The 23,968-nt window shown below is 39.4% G+C and overlaps 1 protein-coding gene across 1 annotated transcript in view; it reads right to left on the minus strand.

Annotated features, from left to right (window-relative positions):
- LOC128305629 (collagen alpha-1(XVIII) chain) overlaps positions 1–23,968 on the minus strand; it is a 215,179-nt gene that overhangs the window by 146,532 nt on the left and 44,679 nt on the right. Inside the window, exons 2-3 of the mRNA XM_053043173.1 lie at positions 11,380–11,471; positions 9,691–10,232 (exon numbers count right to left, since the gene is read on the minus strand). Coding sequence (XP_052899133.1) covers positions 9,691–10,232; positions 11,380–11,471 — 634 coding nt within the window. The remainder of the gene's footprint in view (positions 1–9,690; positions 10,233–11,379; positions 11,472–23,968) is intronic.

The raw sequence follows: 23,968 nt of genomic DNA on the forward strand, positions 1-23,968 counted from the left end.
GAACGCAAACCTGCGAAACGTGCAATTGAGCCGGTTTTTTTGGGGCTGTTTGCTGTTGTGCGACGATTCGATAATGAACCGCCCTTTATTGTCGATGAGTGAAAATTGGCCGTGAAAAGTGGACGTTAAAAATGGATTTCCACTTCGAAAGTATCGCACGGAAGTGCTTTTGCCATGGTTGTTGAGGGCAACGGGGTATAAACTTTAATATGCTGTTATATTTTATTTCGGCCCCAGAAAATAGCACCCGCTTCATGACAAAACTTAACTGCGAATTAACACATTGTAGAGGATTCGTCCCATTTGAAGGCACAATTTAATTAAAACGATGCCCACTTTAAGTGCTGCCCATTTTGAATCCATAAACTGCAGGCAACGGTTACTTCTCAAGGGGTTTCCCTATTGTCCGCAGGACGAACCTTGGCAGGCAAATCCATCAATCTCACCATTGTTCATCGATCAGCTACAGGGGACTCTGTCGCCTAAACTTCAAAAGAACACCCGGAGAAGTTAATCATCGGCACCCCGATCAGAACGGCGTCCTGAAGGGACACGGCTACAAATTGGCTACTAAATTGCACTCACTTAGTTTGCCTTTAGTCTAATGAATAATCCAAATTCCTTCCACGAGGATAGACTGTGTCAACCGTGTCCTTACGGTGGCTCGTGGCCCGTGCCGTGAATGCCAAAGCGCGATAAATGGGATGAAAAAGTTGGCACAAAATAAATACGGACCCTGGCGCAAGGTACGGGTTTCCGAATAAGCGCCGCGCGAACGATGATTTATCCCTCTACGTGTAGCCTGTGTATTCCGTTCCCCCGTTCCTGTGAGAGCTTTTGCGGTTGGCCACAACGCAAAACCTTCGCCCGGATCATGGGTAGCTCAAGTGCTGCCGTAACGATGCGGGACGATATCGTCGCTCGTCATAAATCATAAATCATTTTATTTTCCTACGCTCTAAGACGTTTGTCTGCTCTTTGCCACCAAACGTCTCCATTCATTTCCCCACCCGTGGTCCGTAGCCCGTTCTACCGACGTATCTGTTGCAGAACGGAATGAAATGTCCTTGTTTCCCATCGTGAAATGAGGATCGAGCATATCGAAGCAAAGGTACAGCCTACAAAAAAAAAGAAATGTATCCAAACCCTCGACCGAAGGACGAAACTGAGCTAATGAAGCGGAAAATTTGTCCCCATATAAAGGCGCGCACGGGCCCACATCTGACCACTTTTCGGAAAATTCGCGCATTATTTCACTCTCACGATTTCTTGCCTGGGATGGTGCGAACGCGACCAAGTGATGTTTTCGTTAGTTGACGTGAAAAACGGAACATTTCTTCATCCTTCATTCTTTCTTATTCGCTTAACGTTTCGTTTTGCATGAGAATGCACAGCAAGGCGAGTTCTGCAACGGCTCGACGGTGCAACCGGGCTGTTGATGCTGCTGATGAGAATGTTGAGCTATGATACACTCCGCGACATATCCGCAAGGGACGAACGGGATGTATTTATAAGCTAAGCCAAAGCAAAACTTTCCTTTGAAGCTACGAGAATGTTCGAGGGAGACAATTTTCTAAGCAAATTTGGTGAATAGTTTCATTTAATTTTTTTCTTTACGATGGAGCAAGCTTTGAGAGATTTAGACTTAGATAACGTATATCGGACAAGAGGAAAGAAGTTAATCCAATACAATTTAAGCGAAATTGTTTAACAATGGTTGTATAGCAATACCGCGAAGAGAATGGCTTTTGGTTTTTTTTGTAAAAATTTTCCTATTCATTATTCAATGCATTCATTTTGGTTTCAAGAACAATTTGAGTTGGGATTTTCAATATTATTAAAGATTTGTTTCATGTTTTGTAATGTTTTAATCATTCTTACGCACCTGTGAATTGTGCTGATTTCACAAATTTGGTGCTTTGTACTTCCATGTTAAACTTTTAACTATTAAATTTTATAGAGCATAATTTCATTCTATATGCTGAAAATTATTCCACAAGAAACACATTTCCACCGTACACATACGTTGAACTTGTAATTATACAGTGTGCGAACTACAAACTCCAGTGGTCGTCAAACTTCTTGGAGTGATGAACCAAGTATCATAAATACACACTTGCAATGAGTTTCAAAGAGCCATAGATAAACGAATATGGAAGCGTTATCCTGGAAGCGGAACTTTTAGCTTCTGATTAGGCTTCATACAGTTTTCTAAGTTGTTGATCTATAATTCGCTATAATATTCAACTGGCAAATAATTCTTACCGTGACAGCTGCACGATTCGTATGACGATATCATTTATATCATTGCGCTCTCAAATAAAAAAATATGCGAAAGGCGAATAGATTCCTGTTAGTTAATTATTTAAAAAAAATAGAAGTACTTTTTTAAATAATAAATCATAAAAAGGTTCTACTGTTTACTGAATAATTCTGTTTCCTTCGTCTCATACTGCTTGCATTGCGAGCATTTTACTGAAAATCTTAACGAGATTATTGTTTTTGGAACACCATAATTTAAAGGTTATTTTGTATATTTTTATATAATATATATATATTTTTCATATAATGTTTTTATTTGTTGTATTGCCTTTTATTCTTATAATGAAAAATATTAATTCAGTTTACTGAAATATCAGTCAAATTATTGAAAAACCTTCCAATTTTTCTTCTTGGCACTAAATAGAAAATAGCTGAATCAGACTATTATTATGGGACGGTGTAGTGTTGTAAGGTAAACGATACAATAGAAAAAAAAACGCTTGTTCTCGAGTAAAATTTCAATAATGTGTAGAATTAATTACACCACTCTCATTCACCTGCTATCTAGTTCAAATGCAAATGCAATTTGTGGTAAAATTTGCAACGCGGTTTGTTGAAGAACCAAAATGAAAGGGCCAAAAGGTCGCCGTTTGTCGACCACTGCACTAACCGAACCAATGGAACCTTTTGTTTGATAAAATTAGTCGTCGAGTGTAGTTGCCATTATTTGATTGTTGTAAGAATCAAAAACACAACGATTCAGTTTTGCACAAATTTGGAGATTTAAGTGGAAGTTTGATGTAGTTTGATAGTAAGTAATTTTTCAACAAATGAAGTACAATGTCAAAAATGAATGATTATTTAATAAGAAATTGGTTTTCTTTTCATCGAACACATTATATGTCTTGTATAATTGCGATGCCAAAACACAACAGATATGAAGTTTCGTATCGACCTATCTACCTCATCCGCATCGTATGAATTATCGATACTGACATGTCCTAGTCCAGTTTTTCCAGGTGAAACATGCTTCAACAACGAGTTGGCAGTAACCTTTAGCTAAGAAATTAACCCTCCATCTTCAACCTCCACCCACAGTCGAAAGCTCAATTCACTGATACACCTGCGAAAGCACCTTCGCAACAACAAAGCAACAAAGCAAAAAAAGCTTCCCAGAAGTGCACACAACACAACAAATGCAAAACTTTCCTTAGACAGGTTTCTTGTTTCACTTCTAGTGCAATAGCAAAACAACGTACAAAATGTCCACCTACCCTGCTTCCCTGTCTGGCCGGCAGAGTGCAGTGCATAATGAGGTGAAAAATGAATTATGCAAAATAGAAACTTCTTCCAGCAGCAGACGTATGGGACCTTCGTCAGTCTTCTGCGGTTCCTGCGGATACCGGAGGTTGGGTAATTCCCAAAGTTGAGCAGATGTTTGTCATCGTTTGTCTAAGCGGATGGTGTGTCTGATTTGCGTGGCATAGTGAAGCAACGGGGCCCCGTTTTGTTGTCGGGATAGTTTGAGAAAAATGGCAAATTGGATATCGGTCGGTTCACTGCGCCAGTGAGTGAGGAATCGTGTATGCAATCACGTGGGCAGATACTGTGTGAGTAGCATGTGCAAAATCGTTGTTGTTTCTCTGCTGGCAGAGTCGCATGCATAGGTAATTTTTATTTGACCTCACCTCTATGGTTTTCCATCTCGTGTTTTTTTTTTGCCCATCTTATCAAACAATCAGTGTCACAATTTCTTGCCGCATATCATGCAACGTATGCCCACATGCCTGATTCTTTGAACCATAAGCTACCATTATCGATAAGGTTGAATGGGTCCTTAGTGCACCTTGCAGAAGCTTGAAGAAAACATCTCACCACACGAGTACTGATCGAAGCCTAAAGATGATTGCCTTCGGGTAGTTGCCGAGACTAGTTGCATGCATAAACTTTTCCCGGAAGAAGCTACGTATAGCTACGCTCTGTTTAGTGTAGGTTGTTTGCCGATGCTGAAAGCGTAATAAGTTAAATTGCTGGAATGCATCGTTACGGGAGCACAATGAAACGATTGAGGCTACAAACCCGAACAGTGGAAACATTGCAAAAAGCTTGCAAAGTCTGTAAATGTGCAAAAGTTTACAAAAGCGCCCTCCCGTTAATGGGGAAGCCTGTGCGTTTTGAAGAAGCGGTTTCTAGTGAGTAGTTCTCGTTTACTGTAGCAACTGTAGCACTGGGGAACGAGTACAACGCTATTTAGTTCCGCTTAAATTTCTCGCAAACTTCCGGTTAACGTTGCCTGAGAGCAACGGCTTAATTGAGGATAATTTATTCCATCACATCACGACATTAGAGCGTACCTTTCCGGTGCTATTTACGTACCAAAGAAATTATTCTCCAGCTCCTTCACGTTAATCTCATTCACTTGAGTTTTCCGTACAGCATTACGATGCACGATGCAAGGGACAGAGAGATGTCACATAAGAAGATCTTCACCTGAGTAGGCGTTGAGTGCAGTATTTAGGGTACCGTTCTTGGTACTTAGCAACCGTGTCTACATGATGAAATCTTAACACACCCAATGTCTAAGCCTACTTTTTTGAAGGCTACTTTAGTGAACATCTTATGAAAAGGCACCCGTTGGTAGAATCGTGTATATGAAGAGGCGTTTTCACAATCCGACATTCAAGCTATTTATTTTTGTTTAGCCCCTAGATTGCAAACAGAAATGGCACAATACTGATGCGAACGGATTTTAGACCATTTAGCTAGAGAGTTCCATTATCCCGTCCACGGATGGGCGAAGAGAGAGCAGGTCATAAAAATTGCCCCAAAATAGAACGTTTATGTGGCGTTTGCTAATATGCTCAAGTTGGCCAGTGGTGTGGTAAGGATTGCGAGGTCGGCTTGGCTAATGAAACCGTACAAGATGACCGAACCGGACCGGGCATCTTGGATGGAATTTCGTGCGTTACTTTGCACTAGAAATAATTCTCAACGATGATGCGATTGGGAATGGATGGGATGAGGTAATTTTGTGGGTGGATATGATTTTTTTTTGCTCCGTTGATTCTGAGGTGGATGGATTGCATTAATTTACCCCGTTTTGCTCAAGCTGACTGAGAAAAAAAAAAATTAAACCTCAACTTCCTTCCCTGCTAGGAAGTGGTCGCACTGGGCACATATAAACCTCGATCACAGCGCAATCTGAATGTTTCCCATTATGTGGGTCACAGCATGGATATGAGAGGTTCAATCAAAAGCGTGCGCTACGATGCAGAGTTTCCGTCTCGTTTCGTGCAACGGCTCTAACACTAGCGGTTGGCCCTTACAAAACTCTTGCCTCCCTCGGGCTACAAGCGAGCCGGAACGTTTGCCAGGCACCCTCGCCATCTGGTGTTCGCGATTTGGGATATCTGGGATTGTGGTATTAAACGGCGTTTCCCGGCAATGGAAGGCAGAGAAAGAGAGCGATTGGGAATCCGTGCTGCTTAGGGATAAGTTTACGCAAATAACCGATTGCATCTGGCAAACGGGAAGAAACCTGGCACCGGCGAGCACTTAAGTCGTGCGTGCACCAGCCCTACACCCAACGCATCTCTCCAGTTGTTTGTATTGCTGAGTGGGTCTCAATCCCGTGAGAGGATGAAACGGGCAATGGAACGCACTCGAGCGGAATATCGGTGTGTCACTGGCATTTGTCACCTGTACGTAAGTATGGGCGGATGGTTCTAATCACTTCCTTCGTGGGTATTGTAGATGGGATAATCGCTTGTAGAGCGGATACCGATATACCTCACCCGGAACAGGGCATGGTAATGAGAAGCTGTATCCGGTACAGCTCAGGCTTAATGGGATTGTGGGATCCCTATTAGGTTGTTCAAAAAGTCGCTGCGTCCTTTTTCATCAATCGAAATTGTACTTTACTTTATCATTGTTTGGCTAATTGATGTATTATTTCTTTATCAAAAGATGCAATAATTTTTTTATAAATTATAAGTTAATTAAAAAACAAATAACTCGATACACTTTTCCCGTAGCTTTAAATAAATATAATACTTGTTGAAAACATTTATACAAAATGCTTCCTCATAAAACACTTAAAAGGAAATAAAAATAAATAAAATGAAGCTCAAGCTTCATTCGTCTCTGTTTGCGACACTTTAATTTATTGCTTTAATACTGTTGAAACGAATAGTTGAAAAGAATATTTTCACAATTGTTAATAGACCATTCTGGAACCGTGAGCAATACCGCAGGAGCATTCATTAAATGCTACCGCCCCGTATCAGCTTATTAATTTGTGAACTAATTTGATACCTCAGCCCACAATCGCTCTGTGCACAATCATCCCCAGCGGCGGTAATGAATATGGAACGGACGAAGCAACCGATGAATATTGAACATTTTACTGCAGCATTTTAATACCGCCGTCCCCGAGCAGTGATCAAACAACGGTGAAATAAAACCTAACGCAATGATCCCCGAAAAAGGCCTATAAATGCGCCATTAGCCCTTTAAGAACTCTCTGCTTCAAAATGGGGTGGAAATGAAGGCAAAAAAAAAAGGGAACATAATTGCCAGGTCCAGGTCTGGTCGTTTAATTGCGAAAATGTGACAATTTGTTACCGAACGGACATAGAGGAACACACTCGCAGCGGCAATTTAATGTAAGAACTTAACAGTAAAGCGTGAGGTTACGGGTTGCTTGAGGTGATCAATGAGGTGGAAATGACTTTTGAAAATGACACAGATCGGTGAATGAGGGGTGGCGATCGATTTTTACATTGAAACCTCGTTGAGATTTTCTACAGTCATTCCGGCCTGACTCGATAGAAAAAAGAAGGAAAAGCAAGAATTTCAATCAGCAAACGATTCCAAACTAAAATTTGGCCTCAAAAAAAAAAAAAAAAACAGGCACGACGTGAAGCTCAAGAACAGGTTCAAGTGTTGTTCGGGTGACTCGCGGCAAAGGGCCTTAGATAATGAATATAAATTCCACCTTTTTTTAGCACTTTAGCACAGAGCGAGAAGTACCCCATTTCGTTCGGGGTACTTCCCAAAGGAAGTCGTTGAAATACACGCCTTTCGTGCCTGATTTGTGTGCAGTAGCGAGAGAGTGTTGCAATCCCTTCTCATCCAGCACCAGCAGCCTCGGAGGTTACAGAATGCGAATGTGAAAAACAGTGTGAAGTGTTTGAATGTGGCACAAAAACGGGGGGAAAAACACAAACTAGGCCACATCCAGAAAACTGTCCCCTTGCCCATCATTCCGGTGCGGCCACCGCTGTTAAAGTTTTACAGGTGAAAAGCGTGGAAAGCGTGGAAAGGTTCATATTGCATCCGCTTCATTCCATTTCGGATAGTCCTTATCGTTGAATGTTGGCGAATGAAATTTTAATACACACTGCCGGTTGACGACACTGACACTGTTTGTGGTGCTGCTTTGTTTTTCTTTTTTCGTTTTCGTTTGCAAAGTTAGTGTGCACTGTAAGTGTGAAATTCTGTTGCCCAACGCGATAGGGGATGGTGGGTGAAACATTTTGCAAACATCGGCAAACAACTTTTTGGGAATCAGCACCGAACAAATCTCTGCCTGTTGGCAATTGAGACCCATTAACGGTGGTTGTTGTTGGGGGGGGGTTGTAGAGATCCTTACAGCGCTGTGTGCCGTGATGGAGGTGAGTGACAATTGAATTGATTATTATCGTCCAAGGAATGTGTAGAGTTGATAATAGATACACAAACAATCTCATTATTGGGTTCATTTCATTATAAAAATGACGTTAACTCAACACCTGTATTTGCTGAACAATTTAATAAAAGTTGGCCACTGTTGAGATAAATTATCAGTCACGATTATTACTGAGTGTCGAAAGGATCTTTAATTCGACACCAAGTTTAAGAAAACCTTGCGAATTTGATTTTTGCCATGTTTATTCGCATGGAAGAAAATGATCATCGGAGGTCTGATTTCTTGCAATGTGCCCTAAAAGGTCCTTTTTCAAAGATCTTTTTAATTCGAAAAATCTTGTTTAAGGATCACTTCTAAAGTAGTCCTGACAGCAATTGAGCAGCCATATATAACTCCCCATCTTTTGCAAGTACATAAGAAGTTGTAAACTGTCTTATAAGCCGTTGCGTTAGTGGACATAATGAATGGACTTTATGTAGTGTAAGACCATCTGGAGTTAAGCATTTTCCACCTTTAACAGAATGTTGCCCATGCTTTATCAAGCTATCTGGAACAATAGACTGTCCGGTATGCTAAGTAAAAGCAAAGTGGTCGAACGACCAGTTGCAGGCTTAATTTTACTTTCAATAATTAAATTCTTCATCAAATCACTCTCATTAATAATGCTTTTTTTCTTAAATAGTAAAGCGTATATTCTTTAAGAAATGGGAAAATAAATCAGTTAATTATAATTAATAAATGTAAATTATTATGTAAAAATTATTATGTTAATGCAGATATTACGGCGAAAGCCGTCATCATGGAATAAATAAAATATGATGTGAATGTAATTATGTAAATAATTAATAAATAGAAATTATTTGCGTTAAAGCTTCCATCCAACTTCCAACCCGAATTTTACATATAATGTAGACATAATTTTACATAACTTTTGTAAAAAGTGTTTTTTTTTTAAGAGAATAAAGAACTAAATCGAGCAGTGCAAATGAGTAAAAAAATCATGACGTATCCCAGATTATTATATTAAAATTATAATGTAAATGTAATTATGGAAATAATCAATAAATAGACATCATTTGTGTAAATGCTTCTTCCCAACTTCCAAACGGAAGTTTACATATAATATATACATAATTTTACAAAACTTTTGTGAAAGGTGTTTTTTAAAGAAGAGAATAAAGAAGTGAATCGAGCAGTGCAAATGAGTAAAAAAACTTCATGACGTGTCCCAGATTATTATGTAAAAATTATAATGTAAATGTAATTATGTAAATAATTAATAAATAGACATCATTTGTGTAAATGCTTCTCCCCAACTTCCAAACGGAAGTTTACATGTAATATATACATAATTTTACAAAACTTTTGTAAAAGGTGTTTTTTTCAAGAAGAGAATAAAGAAGTGAATCGAGCAGTGCAAATGAGTAAAAGAATTTCATGACGTATCCCAGGTGTGTGTGGCTATTTTATGTATCGCACTGTAAAACGGATTCGTCACGGATTCAAACTTTTTTTTGTCATTATCGCGTAATGGTTCAGTAAAAATATTATAATATTATAACACTTAACACTTCGTCACGTTCAAATTTAGTTCTTACTCAAGCGTAGATTAGTTTTGTAATTTCATCCGGTGGACGCGCCGTTTTTCGGTTGGTCGATCTTGTCGATTCAGCAAAGCGTGGAATGATTGTGCCCGCTTTTACAGCCATTTATGCATTGATCAAACAAACTGCACTTACCTCGAATTTCCGCTTCAATATTGGGCCAGCCTGCCCGATGTACACCGTGGAGGCGCTATCAAACACTAACTTACGTGGTTCCTTCTTCACCGGCACGACGCCCGCCTCCAAACAGTTGTAATAGAACACCACCTGGTCCGGTAGCACTTTAAAAATCATCTTCATCCAACTCTTCCCGTACGGCACCTGGAACGATGCCAGCGGTTGGCTGTGACGTTCCTTTTTCGCATCCGTGTAGTAGAGCGTCGCGTTCCATTGGTCGCCGGTAGCGGTCGGTTCGAGCAGCAGCCCCAACTGGACAACGGTGTCGAGCGAGTTGACGACGGAAAACACCCAACCACCGGAGCTGGACTGCGGTCTGACGGTTGCGATGATGGCAAAGTCCTGCAGGTGGTCCGACAGGATCAGCTTGAACGGTGACTTCAGGTCCGCCTCGCTGGTAACGCCAAACGCCGGAAAACCGTCCAGTCCATCGACGAACTTGACACCGTTCTGCAGCGGTATCTGGATCGCTCCCATCAGATCGCGTTCGGCGAGTGCATCTGAAAGAAAGATGAACCGGTGGGAACGGTGTTGATGTCCAGCTAACCGTAATTTGAGCGATGCATGATGAATAATTTCCGCCGCATGCAAGTTGCACGCTGACGTTTCGCGTGTGCTGCGTATTGCATATCTCGTAGGGGCAAAACCGCTCCAAATGAAGTTAAGCGTTAAGCGTTTGTAGCAGATTGTGCTGTTCTTTGAGTCCCATTTAAACATTTTTAAAGCATGTTTTTATGATCAAAAAAATACAACAAAATTTTTTTATTAATTAGGGATTGTGCTAACGTGAAGGCACTGGTATTCAAAAATAGGTAAAAAAGGTATATAAAAATACAAAAAAAAAACGTTAAAATATCCGATTGTGCGGCTTCAATTCATGGAGTTTAATCGAAACTTGAATAAGGGAACTTTAAATGAACAATTTTTCAAAAAAACTTGAAGCTCATAAGACAAATAGATATGAACTTCAAGAATAAAGCATCTGAAAAGAGCTCAGATAAATATCTTTAGCTTCACTAGAATTTAGAAAATAAATTCTGAAATTGATTGATGCTCGGATTGTAAAACGATTTTATAAAATGATACCGTAATATCCTTTTCTCCTACAATATTTATTCTTGACCATTCAAAGATGTTGGTTTGAGTGAGTCATCTTTGGATTGTCGCCTGAACCGGATGGAATAGATCGAAACACTATTTTAACAAATGTGACGTTCATCTCAACCGATGACGCCTTCCAAATTTATTAATAATCATTCGCTTTAGTCCACTGGATACATTTCCGAGCTCCAGCAAGGTTTCAGCATAAGTTATTCCAAAAACTTGCCCACCGCACCTAATCGCACGATGAAAATCTAAAGCCGAGAACGAAATTATCGATTCACACCGGAATGGCAGAAGCTCGAAAAAGCTTTCCCGAGAAATTTGCAATCATGTTTGAGCGCGTGGTAGCTCACTACAGGCCAAGTGGTGCCCATGCTAAGTCTGGTTTATGTATCACCATTCACTGACCCGAAGAGGGCGCGGGTTTATTCTGTGCGATGGGAGATCGCCACCGTGGCGTACGCGGGGACGGGTGATTCCGATCGAACCGAACGATAAGCCACCATTAGGAAGTGGTAGCAGCATCAGCATCATCACACTTACCTCTGATGCCCTGACCGCCAAATATGTTCAGCTCCGATGAGGTCACTCTGTGTGCGATGCAAATCAACGTCACGACCGTTCCGTAAAGCCACCTGCGAAGGAAAGCAGAGAATTGGGTGAGCGAGGCGCGTGTGTTACGACCAAAATTAGATATGAATTTAAATCAGGTGTGGCGTGCGTGTGGAAGGCGATGATGGAGTAATATATGGTTGCGGGATACAGTTCGGACCCATAAAGGTAAAGGTGTTCGGTCCCAATAATCGTGCGCTTTAAGATTAGACAGCACGAAGCTCGGACGGTTTGACATCGGATCATCGCGTGCTTCATTACATGTCGCATCATTTAGTTGCAATTTATTGCTCGATTTGGTCTCGCGTTTCTAGAGGACGCTTGTCAAACTCATTAAGAGTCGTTTAAAATGCAGGGTTAACCTTTCGTATGGAGTTGTAAAACCAGCGCTATACGCAGATGTAAGCATCATTTGATTTCTTCAAATTTTTTACACGATTTTTTTGTTTTAAAATCCGTAAATATTTGAAATGATTCGAAATTTGATGTAGTTGCTTGGGGGAATTCATTGAAATTTATGTCTATTTTACTCGTTTATTTTTCTCCTTTTTTTTGTTCAATTTTTGGTCTTTTATTCGTTTTATATTCTTCGTCCTATTTTATAGATTTTTCTGTTTAGTTTCTTTATATATTTAGATTTATTTTTATGTTTTGTCCCTGGTTTCCGATTTATTTATCGCGTTAACTAATGTTGAAGAACCCTTCAGAAATAGTTTTGGTTTTCGATGCCCGATTTAAACTTTCCCTTTTTTCAACATTCGATTGTTGGACTCGTTGTTATCTTAATTCTTCGCTTATGTATTCATTCCGATTGCATCAAAAATCGGTCTTCCGAATGTCAAAAAAACTTTCACTAGCAAATTTGTCACTTGACACGTGTGTGCCAGCTGGACTCACAGACACGTGGCACTGAACGGCATGCAATAAAACAACAGTGCTCATTCTTCGTGTAACCCGGCTTATGATTTATATAAAAATGAATCGGCCATGGTAAGGAACGAGTGCGGAATAAAGCAGAGACACAGACAGTCGGTGCCTATAAATTGGCCCAAAAAACCACCATCCGACGAATGGCGGTAAAGAATGTATCGGTGACAAATGAAAATCAACGAGATCCCTTGGGGGTTAAAACGTTTCTTTTCGCGCCGACATTTGCATGCCCCCGCATAAGCCAGTATGTGCATCGGAAGAAGAATAAAACGGTACACGAAATGAGCTGTGCGGTGAAGAGTTTGAGTGAGTGTAGTAAAATAAAAAAAAGTGTCAACAAAACTCGTCACCTTCATACGGGGTTGTGGCATATGGTTTTATGATCCATCATTTCAACCGAAAACACAGCCCGGGACCGAAAGGGAGGGAGAGTGAGAGACGAGGCACAATCTAGCCCAAAATGAATCTGATTCCCAGTCTGCTGCTGCAAGCCGTTACACAGGTGTGCCCAATTCCAAACTTATATGCCGCCAGCCAGCGTTTAGGGCTTGGGTAGGCTCTTGACAAGCTGATGCCGACCGGGACCGTAAAAACTGATCAATCATGCAACCTTCACCGTGACAGCTGATGAAATTTTTCCGTGCGTGGTAGAGGAAAAATATTGTGTCGTCGGAACGCTTTTCCCGTTCATAAATTTTCCACTGCCACGTTCGTCATCGTCGTCGCCGAGCGATGAGTGAGTGCTTAGAATGCAAGGTTGACTGTTACTCTATGTGTGTGTGTGTTGTTCTTGCCGTGGGTAGGAGAATGTTTGCAAATGCAAATCGAGCGCTTTTCCAGCAAAGCAAACAGCCAGAGCAAATGAAGCCAGTCACAGATGAATGTAATAAAAATACGACCGTTGTCAAAATATTATCATTAAAGCACGGTACGGCTATGTGGCTTTTTTTGACAGCAAATGGCATCGTTTAAATTGTTGCCAACTGCAATTTTGCTACCATCCATCACACGGGCACACGCCGTACGGAAAGGGAAAAAGCGTAGTATAATTTAATAGTGAGGAGCGTGTGGGAGTGTTAGATAAAAATGGTATCTAATTGTGGAACATTACACCACCGTGCAAAGGGAAATTTGGGGAGAGAAATGAGACGTTCATGTGTTTAATACTAATAAAATGAGCAATTACTTCAAATGACTTGTCCAAAATTGTGATGTAATTTAGGTGAAAATCTGAAATAACGCATGGGTAAATTTGAAGCGATAGATAACCAAAATCTTCGCTATTTTATGTAAATATTTCCATGTTTTATACAGCAGTTTGATTGAAACTTTCACCGCTAGGTAGTAATAGTAATAGTAATATTAGTCAACATGCAAACATTTTAATCCATTTAGGAGGGGTTTCGAAAGAGCAAACTTTCATTTCATTTCATTTCATATGTAATTTATTGTATACCTTGACGGTTTAACTATTTATTAAATAACTTATAACAAAACGAACTTAGGCTAAACTGACAACAATGAAATAAGAAATCACGTAAGAGGACAAACTAAAACAGTGTTTTAGAAGGAAAGAAAAAATAATGAAGAAACAAAGAGAGAAGAAAGAAGAGAAAGTAGATGAATGGAACATAAAACATATTAATAAAAGAAGCAACAACAGAAGAAAAGACAGAGCCAATTTTAATGTTTCAACGATAAACGATGGAAAATACGACGATATCCAACATCCGTCATATCAAATTTAATGAAAAAACTCACTATTTAGTAATTGCACCTATAATGGTGATATGGATCCCATTGTGTTGGTATCGTGTACCAATAGTGGTGCCATTTTTGTTCATCACTTTATCACTAATACTTTCCCCATAACACTGAGGCAATGATCCAGATTCGTTTTCCATCTTCCGTGTGACCTGTGTGCCTTTTTTTCGAACTTTAGAGGTCAATTTGTTCCTCAATTGCAAGAAACGATAGACTGTTTCATCCCGTCTAACTTGGCTCGTTCACTGGTGTGTTTTGCAAAGTTCAATCCAAGTAGCCTATATTTGGTTTCAGCAGAATATAGAAGCATAGAAGTTTTCTATGCAAATGTTACTACGACCACTACAGGAACATGCCTGTTTCTGGTTGCTATATTGGCACTATGGTCAAAATCAACAAAGAAAAAAGCACTCATATTCCCCTAATCTGTAAAAATAACATTTTTTTGCATATTAGTGAAGACTCCATACGATTTTGTTAATTTTGTTGCTATTCATAACCTTAAAAAAAAGAAGACTTTTATTATGAAATCCTAAGACATTCTGATTAATTTTGCTGTCTGCTTGAAATAGTTGAACATTTAAGCTATTTTAACATAGAATGAGTCCGTTTGTGTTTTTAAATTATTCATAGAAGACCAGAGAACATATTGTATTACTAGAAATTTCTTTGTTGCATTTAGTGTGTCGTAGGGATGATTTTTTTCCACTTCCACAAGTTCTGTAATAAAACCGCAATTAAACCACCAGGTTCATAACCTATTATAAAGCACAGTTGAATGTACAAGTAGAATCAAACAGTCGTCTGAAGATATCAACATAGATATCGTTATTCATTTTCTGCACACTTAATTTCGTTTCACCATTATCAAAGCGAATTTATGTAAACACATTCATCTACATCCTATTGAATGGTGTAGCAAAACATAATAAAAGCCGTTCCCCTTAAATTTACGTTTTTGTTTTCGCGAATGGTTTAGACCTGACCCAAATTAAAGCAGATGCCAATTTATTTTAATTTCACACCAATTTGATTTAATGTTGCCATGCTTATGCCATGCTACACCGAAGCACGAGCGCTCAGATATTCCTTTCTTCCAACTACAGCAACAGACTGTAAACATTTTCACGAAAAATTATGCCCTTCTCAAACACGGCGCCACGGTTCATTGGAAAACGCAAAACACATTCCATCCGAGAAAAAAAAAATACACCCAAACAAAGATCAGCAAAAAACCATCAAACGCATTCGTCACCAACCAAGTGCCACTTGTTTTGCCTTTTTCCCTTGCTCCGGAACCGTCTTTCTGGCCCGCGGAAGAATCAAATTCGGTGCGAGTACGGAGTCAGTCGTGGAAGCTACAGTTGCTTAAAATTTATGACCTTCGCAATCTCCGTCAAAGTCCCTGGTTTACGTCCGGCTTCCCCAACCCCCGGGGTGTGTTGGCTGCCATAATTAATAATGAAACTATTGCCAGACGTAACGCTGCCAGATCAGATCTGCCTCCGCCGGGAGAGATGGGGCGCGTGTACGGGGTTCGATCCGTTGCAGATGTTACTACTCCATTTCGAAGCACTCTGGCAAAGACGCGTTCGCGTTGGTCCCAGAGTACGCTAAGTGTGTCTTTAGTGGGCTAAGGGAACCGCACAATTCATTCACCACATCGCCCATTGGCTTTGGCCATTACCACCCTTCGGAGGGCGATAAGCGCGGCTTCGCTTAAGCAACAATTCATCCAGCCGTTTTGTTTTATTCTGTGGTGCGTGTTTCAGTGCGTGGCTGTACTCGGATCCCGGTCGGTAGCAGTACTCTGGAATGGATGGGTTTAATTACTTATTGTGCCATTGTTGCCGTTTCGTTGAAGCGCAGGAAGGTTTTACTCTGCTCGCAATGCAGGGGCACACAATTTTGTGAGTACTTGAGGTTTAGCATTTTAAGATTATATTTTGTATGATTTTCTTAAATAAACTTTGCACGACTTACATCCAAACATAATTAAATAATCACAATCTGCTACAGGATTCTTGAAGAGTTGGTAGATATTATTTTATGTTGCATGTTTTAAACGATTATTACTTCAAATAAATTGTTAATTTAGCTGATTGATTCTTAGCTGAAACCTGATAAAATCAGGTTTTTGAAACCTGGTCTTGAAATAGACACTGGGTGTAGAATTGTAATAAGCCCATGAACACTCCCATGCCACATTTAAACAGAATTACCACAGAATAGTCAGGTTTATTGAATTAGAAATAAATATAAACAAGTCCCTGCAGCGAGTCGTTTTGTTGACTTTTTGACACATAAACATTACAACAATAATTCAAAAACAAAGTTTTCTGCTTGTGTTGCAGGGAAACGTTTATTCATCCCTGGCCCCTGGCGTAGCGTCATAATAGGTTTGCCACTCGCAAGCAAGTGTTTTATGTGCCACTTGTTGATTCGCCCTAAGGCAATGTTACCTTTTCCTTCTCATTGCACATAAAAATATTTTCTTCATTCGAAGTATTTCCTTAAACTTGTACGAAAAGTTGCAAGCAAACAAGAAAAATCAAATGATTTTCTTTTTAAAATTAAATACATCCCATTTCGGGTTCGTTGCCCTTAGCGACGGAGGCAAACCATTTTCCTCTCTTCCTCTTGTAACTTTTCCACCCGGCAACATAGTAGCCGGGGCGAAAGTTTCGCTTTCTTCTATGTCCTTCTGGCAGGCAAGTTGCACATTCATTGATCAGCCTGGCGCGTTGGCGATTGTCCCAATACCGTTTGATGGGCAATGAAGCGTTCGCCGACGACAAATTGTGAACACAAAATTCAAACCAAACAAATCGAACAAAAAACTCCGGTCCAGTCAGATGAGCGCTGGTTTCGAGGAAATCGCCGCGAAGTTACGGTATGTTTCTGATCTTACGAATCAATCCCACCGGATCGGAACGTAGAAAACTCTCAGAAGGTAAGATTACCGTGGCAGGGGAAGGGAAGAATATTATCCTAAAGGCACAACAAGGTCTCCATTACGCTGTGGTTTCAGTTTTCCCCTGTGCTGTTCTGTTTGATGTTTGATCTAGGAGGTTTTCTATCTATCCGGAAGCGACAGATGAACAAGCTTAATTTTCCACCGCTTTTCATGGACTTCTCGCCCAGCCTACTAAGTTTGTCCAATATTTATTTGCATTAACTCTGTACAACAACGTTGACTTGTGTCGACTGTTGATGCGACTGTGGGGGGCATTTTCGGTTCCGGTTCGGTTTTGATGTTTATTTCTCTTTATTTGCAACAACAAATGCCATTGATCGCTGCCGTTGTCGTTTGGGGTTATCGTTTTGTGGGGGAGATTTTTCAATCTATTTTACGCGTTGGTTGGAAATGTCATAACGTTGTTGGTGGAAATAAAGAAGAAATGTTGTAAAAAAAAACACTGAAACGGGCACTGTGACCGAGCATCATGCAAGGTATATCACCCCATTTAGTATGCTAGAGAGGGAATCAAAAGTGATAAATATTTATATTTGTTTTCTCGGAAGCACAAAACGTCCGTTACGGTAGTTTTATTGAATGTAAACGCTTCATCAACACCGATCAAAAATGTAGGTTAGATAAAATTCCTTTAATATCTGTATCCTGAGCTTGATGGAACTATTTAACATTATTGTTATTTATTTTTATCTTTTTAGTTTTTTTTTATTTATATTTTTTTATGATTATTTTGGCGATCCTGCCAAATAATATGCAGATTTTTAGAGGCAACGTGCATTTTTTAAATGAATTTGTACTTTTATTATAGATAAATTAAGCGCAAATGACCAGTAAAAATTCGCTTTTTCATCTTGAAACGTAAAACAGTTCATAATTTTTAATATAGGAAATTTGTAATCCCTCTCTTCGAATGTCTCTTCGCCTTATAATTAATTAATTGTTGATTTATTTATTTTTTTATTTTTTTTTATTTATTTATTTATTTATTTATTTATTTATTTATTGATTTATTTATTTATTTATTTGTTTATTTATTTATTTATTTATTTATTTATTTATTTATATATTTATTTATTTATTTATTTATTTATTTATTTATTTATTTATTTATTTATCTATTTATTTGTTTATTTATTTATTTGAAATGTTGTTATGCTAAATGCTTTATTTATTTTTCATTTCTATTTATTGTTTTTTTTCTATTTTTTTTTGTTATGCTCTAGAATTGTTGTCGCTCTTCGACTTTATAGTCCAATGGTTGACTGTCTGTGAACTGAATAACTCACAAATATATGATTGACTGCGAATGAATAACACGGAGCACGGGACATCTAACAAAGCATTGTGAAAAAGATACTTTGTATTGCACGATGCTTTGTAGGTAGTTGTACAGCTGCTGCCGCAAAATATGCATCCACGAACTGAACCTACATTGTGTGTACTGTGAGCAGTAAAGTTAATAATAAAATATTTGACTTCGTTTTGCATTCCGTGCTGAAAATAGTGCCTGCCAATAATTTTAATATCGAACAAACGAACAAACGAACGAACGGTTCCCAGAAACATTCGATGAGCTGATTCTTTGAAAGCAACCGGTGAGATGTGAAATATTTCACCGAAACAACATCGACTTCAATAGCAACTAGCAGCGATCGGTTGCTAGTTTATGTCCGTGCAACATCCGTAGCTGTTTTGCGCTGCTGAACTTTCCACGGAAATCGGAACTCGATCCCCTTGAAGGGGTTTCCTTCGATGGAAATTTTCCCGGTTTCCGCAGTACCCGGTACCGCACGGGTAGTCTTCACAAGAGTTGTTAATTTTTGCATAAGTTTTGACCGCTTCACTCGAATCTACGCAGTTCGCGCGTTGCACGACGAACATTCCGCAACAAATTACAAGACATCAAACAATCGTTTCCGCGTGAATCAGTTTCTATTTTACTTTCCGCGCTTCTTGTTCTTGTTGTGTTTTTCTTCCCGATGTGTGCGCATGACGTCGATGCGATGCGGTGGAAGTTATTGCGTGGATTTCCCCGGTAGATGGGGAAGTAATGTAAATAGGGAAGACCGCTTTTTTTTCGGTGCTGCTATTTTTCCGTTTACCGAGAGGTGTATAGTGCAAGCAGTGAAATGAAGAAGAGCTCTCATTGGCATTCCGTTTGCTTGGCTCGGTGCTAATCGAATGATGGTGATCTTATGTTTGCCTTCATCTCTGTCCGGTTAGTTGAATCATACTTCAAAGAGCGCCCACGGTATGACTTTGTTTTATTTACAGAAGCGGTTACTAAAACGGGTACTTGCGAAATAGGCATCACTCATCGGCATGGCGCGTGCTGGAGGGTGTTGTGTTGGTTAAAATGTTGACTGTTTAATATTTCTAATCTGAGCGAAATTTCATTTCATTCACAAGCGATAAGGAGGTTGAACGTGTGTTGGGGAAGAAATATCATGGATATTCTTTGGTTTTTTCATACTTTTTTGAAAGGAAATACATATTTCAATGTTTTAATTAATGTAATGCAGTAAGAGCTACTAATAACTGATGTTTATTGCTTGATCCTTCGAAAGTCTTTCTTCTTACTGGGTTTTCCATTCATAATTAGAGCACACTTATTTAAAACCAGTTACCTAGTCCTGGTATATGTTATAGCCTTCTTTAGGCTTGTAGTCATTTTTTCAAATAAAATATTTACAATTATTTCTTCAAACACACGAATTCGGTCCAGAATGATATATTAAGTCGTCAGTTGATTTTTGCGAATAAATATTCTTCCCATTCTCTCTAGCGACTTCAGGTCCAAACAACGGATAGGCCTGCTCTAGTCCTGTGTGGCAAGTTGCCAAATAAGCAGTCAACTGAGACTAGCAAAGGTCTGTAGAGTTGGTATCATTAAAATTACCCTTGAAGACTGAGTCCACTTCGTATTTATAAGGTGTGTACAATTATTTGGAGCTCTCAAATTGAAGTTAAACCATGGCTATGATGTGACCTTAAAAAAGGCCTTGAATAAGTGACGACGGCACTCGGTGAGAGAAGAGTTAATTATTAATTAGTTACAACAAGAATTCTTCTTTCGTTCTTTTCAGGCAATGTAAAGACATGTTGAGAAGGAACAGAAAGCAGAAACGATCCTGCATCCTGCTTCCTGCATCCAATCCTTGCTCTACTTACGCCACTACTCAAAAGTCACTAAATAGATAAAACAACTTGCCATTTGATTCAATCTCTCCATTCCAACTCGCGTCAACCATCAGCTGTCCAGCAGTAATTGGATTTAAACGCCACATGAAAGCCACTCGGTGTGTAACATCAATTCGATGCTGCTTAACAGCAGCACGAATCGTTCATGAAAGGTCCAAATCAGGTACACAACATAGCAAAATGGAAGCAAAAAAAAAGGGACCATCACGCTCGTAAAACCAACCGATTAGCGCCACCATCGCGGTTGATTAGATTCCTTTTACACCACTAAATCGCATTCGGCTGTCGGCTTTGCCAGCACGGTGGTCCGTTTTATCTTGCGCTTGACCAAACGCAAAATAATGCTAATAAAGCTATCCAACGGTGCAGTAGTTTGCAGGTGGTAGAGTTTATCGCACAACTCCCCCCTTTGAGCGTGGAACCCCGGCCCCCGGAGGTTGTGAGTCTGGTTTTTTGTGGCTGTGGAGTGGTCGCACGCAAATCATGCAACAGAAATGGGAGAGTGGCTTACAAAATGCATGCAGTACACAACGTGTAGCAACAATACAACATAAAAAAGCCCCACTCCCAGCCCCGTAGATGCAGGTTGTTCGGAGTGAATCGAGACGGGAAGTCGTTAAAAAAGCTAATATAAAAACGTGCCTTCCGTGCTTTGGAATGTTCTGTTCTGTTGGAAGGTACATGAGTAAATTCAACCATAACAAAACACCACGCGGTTAATCTCATCGAGGTTTGGGTGTTTTTTTTTTGTTCTGTCTATATGTCCCTTTGCAGTTTGTGTTATTGTTTGCTGCTGCTCGCCGTTATCCACTCACCCCATTCTAAGCGATTCTAAGGGCGCACGAGATGCACCATACACCACCGAATTCAGGGGGTTCTTCGGTATCTTGTTTTACCGTTTTATTGCAACCATTTATTCGCGCCATGTTCTGGCGATTTGTTTTGGGGCAGGTTTTTTTTTAAGCGGCCACCCAAAACCGAAGCGTTTCGTTTGAATAATTGAATATTTATTGATTTTTCTTCCGGCAGTACACCCCGGCGTGCCACAACGGTTATGCTGCACCTTGTTTGTGGTGATTGGAGGAGCTAAAAAAAGGTTGCCCGCGAAAAAAAAACAAGGTAGGCCATGCTTTCCGGCCTACTTGCGCCCTTCAAAAGATTGGGTGGGATATGTGCTCATGTTTTATGGTGTGTGTGTGTGTGTGTGTGTGTGAGTGTTTTTTTTTCTTTGACAGAAGTTTTCTTTCTCTTTTGCTGTGTTTTGCTTTCAAAATTTGTACATCGAATGCGTGCCGAACACTAATTGGTACAGAAGCTCGCCAAAAACACATTTAGCTTCCTACATGTTGTGTTGCAACAACATATTTTTATGTTTTTTTTTGTCTCCAAATTTGAACTTCCCATTGTTGTGCCTGATTCAAACCACACCACCACTAATCGTGATAGAATCGTGACATGTGTGGCAACATACGCATCGGGGCTAGATTAGGGCGTGCTGTCAGCAAACAATCCACTTGCATGATACATGCCCTAAACCCCCCGTAATGTATGTTTGTGTTTGTGTGTATTGAGTGTGGAAAATGGATTTCAACTAAATCTTTGCAAGCAGGGAAAATCAATACCGGCTGTTGGGGACGGCTTGCCAAACATTGCGGTGTGCAAGGTACACGCTGTTGTTGGCGCTTAATCCGCCGTTCGTGTTGCGTTCGTGTGGGCTGTGCGGTGAAAGCGTTGAAAGCGGGCGGAAAGTAGAATTACAAGTTACCAAGAAAAACAAGCAAACAGTGCGAGAAATGAAATTAATTTGTTGTTTTCCCCTATCGTTTCTTCGGTAAGAACGTAGCGTATGTAAGAAAAAGCAGATTACAGGAATGTTCTTATAGATTACACTGACACTGCCAGAATCGATAAAGGGAGAAGAGAAAATGAGAGTTGGAACAAAATAGGAAGATAATACAAATTAACAAAGAAAGTACAGTCCGTACATTACCAGAACGGAACAAAACAAAAACCCAATTGAAGCCGAATCGAAATGAAAAAGAAGAAAAATAGAGTAACAATTTGCTTTCAAAAAAAGAAAATCAATTTACTTCGCGTTAGTCGATCGATTAGACAAATTCTACACCGTTTCTCTTACGCCATGCACCCATTGTCCATGCAACCATTTATCCATGCTGCAACATGTGGAAAGATAACGAGAATATGATACGCAACCTTACAAGCATCGTACAGTTTCGTACTGTTTCGATGGCAGGCTTTTTCCATTCTAGCCATATCAAACTTTGCTTTTACAAAACAGATTACCTTATTAGTGTCTTTTGGGTAGGGGCTTTTGGGTTGTTCGTAAATATTTAAGTAAAAAGTTTTCCCTCGGTTCATTGTTTCTGATCCATTGGTCGATTAATTCGTTTGTTGCAACTGTTGGATGGAACAGAGCGGGAAGTTTTAAGCTTGCGCATTAACTTAAGATGGATTTAAGGTGTTTAATTCCATGAAACTTTCACACTAAACTTGTCAGGTTTTACTGTTAATGTAGCGTAGTAAAAGTAAAGCAATGCAAAAGGTTAGCCTTAATTTCGATTTGGTTAGATTAAATTTTAAATATCCCAATTTTCTCTTCAAAATTCTATTTAACTTATATCCTATGATTAACACAAAAATAGAGTTGGCTGTGGTGAAATATAATTTGATTACTACACTACAAACTATTAAACAGAAAACCGAAATTCAATACAAAAAAAACCTTTTAAGAAGGTTTAATTTGACTAAATGATGTTCACTTAGATAATACTTTAGATATAAGTTTAGTTAGGATAAGGTAATTTTTTTTTCTCTAGAACTTGTTGGGTTTTTGTCTGTAAAGTTTTCCCACTCATAATTTTCCGTACGCCTTACAGGTAAAGCAATATTCGTGATACATCACAATGCAAGCGAAGTTATTTAGTTTGCGAGGAAAGACGTAAAAGTCGAACCCGTTTTATGTATTAAATGTAAATTACTATTGAAAAACAAAATATTCGTCTAAATATATATCACTACTACTATTACTACTACTAAAAAAAAGATGTTCACTATAAGGTACAGTTTAGTTATAGAATTCTTATAAAATCAGAATCAATTACAAATACAACCATCAAATGGTTTTTTCCACCGATTTTTTAATGCTTGATAAAAGGATTGTAATCACCTGTTCAAAGCAAAGGACAAGAAACATTCTTCCATTGATGCATCTGTCTTTCCTTTCAATTGGAGTCCCATTATCCAATTAAGCAGTGGAAATAGAAACAGAAAAAAACGAAACCATTTTCAATGAAAGGTGCAAATTAACCAGCATCAAGCTGCACTTCTTTCTTTTCATTCGTATCCATTAAGACACCCATCCACCCACCCACTACATCAATTACAAAAATATGCTGCTGATTACGCCTCCATTTCTTTGGTGCGATTTGATTTAGCAAAACGTCTTGTGCAAAACAAAAGGAAACGTGTTTACGGCGTTTGTTTTTTTCCTCCCATTGAAGGGGATAAACATTAAAAGGTCGTTTCGGAATCGGAACACCGATTGCAGTTCGTGCTGGCACTGCCAGCGGAAAGACAGTCAACGCTGCACCCTTTTTCCATTCCATTCTCTCGTAAATCATGCTTTAT

Source organism: Anopheles moucheti, chromosome 3, assembly GCF_943734755.1.
Source record: "Anopheles moucheti chromosome 3, idAnoMoucSN_F20_07, whole genome shotgun sequence".
NCBI classification, from domain to species: Eukaryota; Metazoa; Arthropoda; class Insecta; order Diptera; family Culicidae; genus Anopheles; species Anopheles moucheti.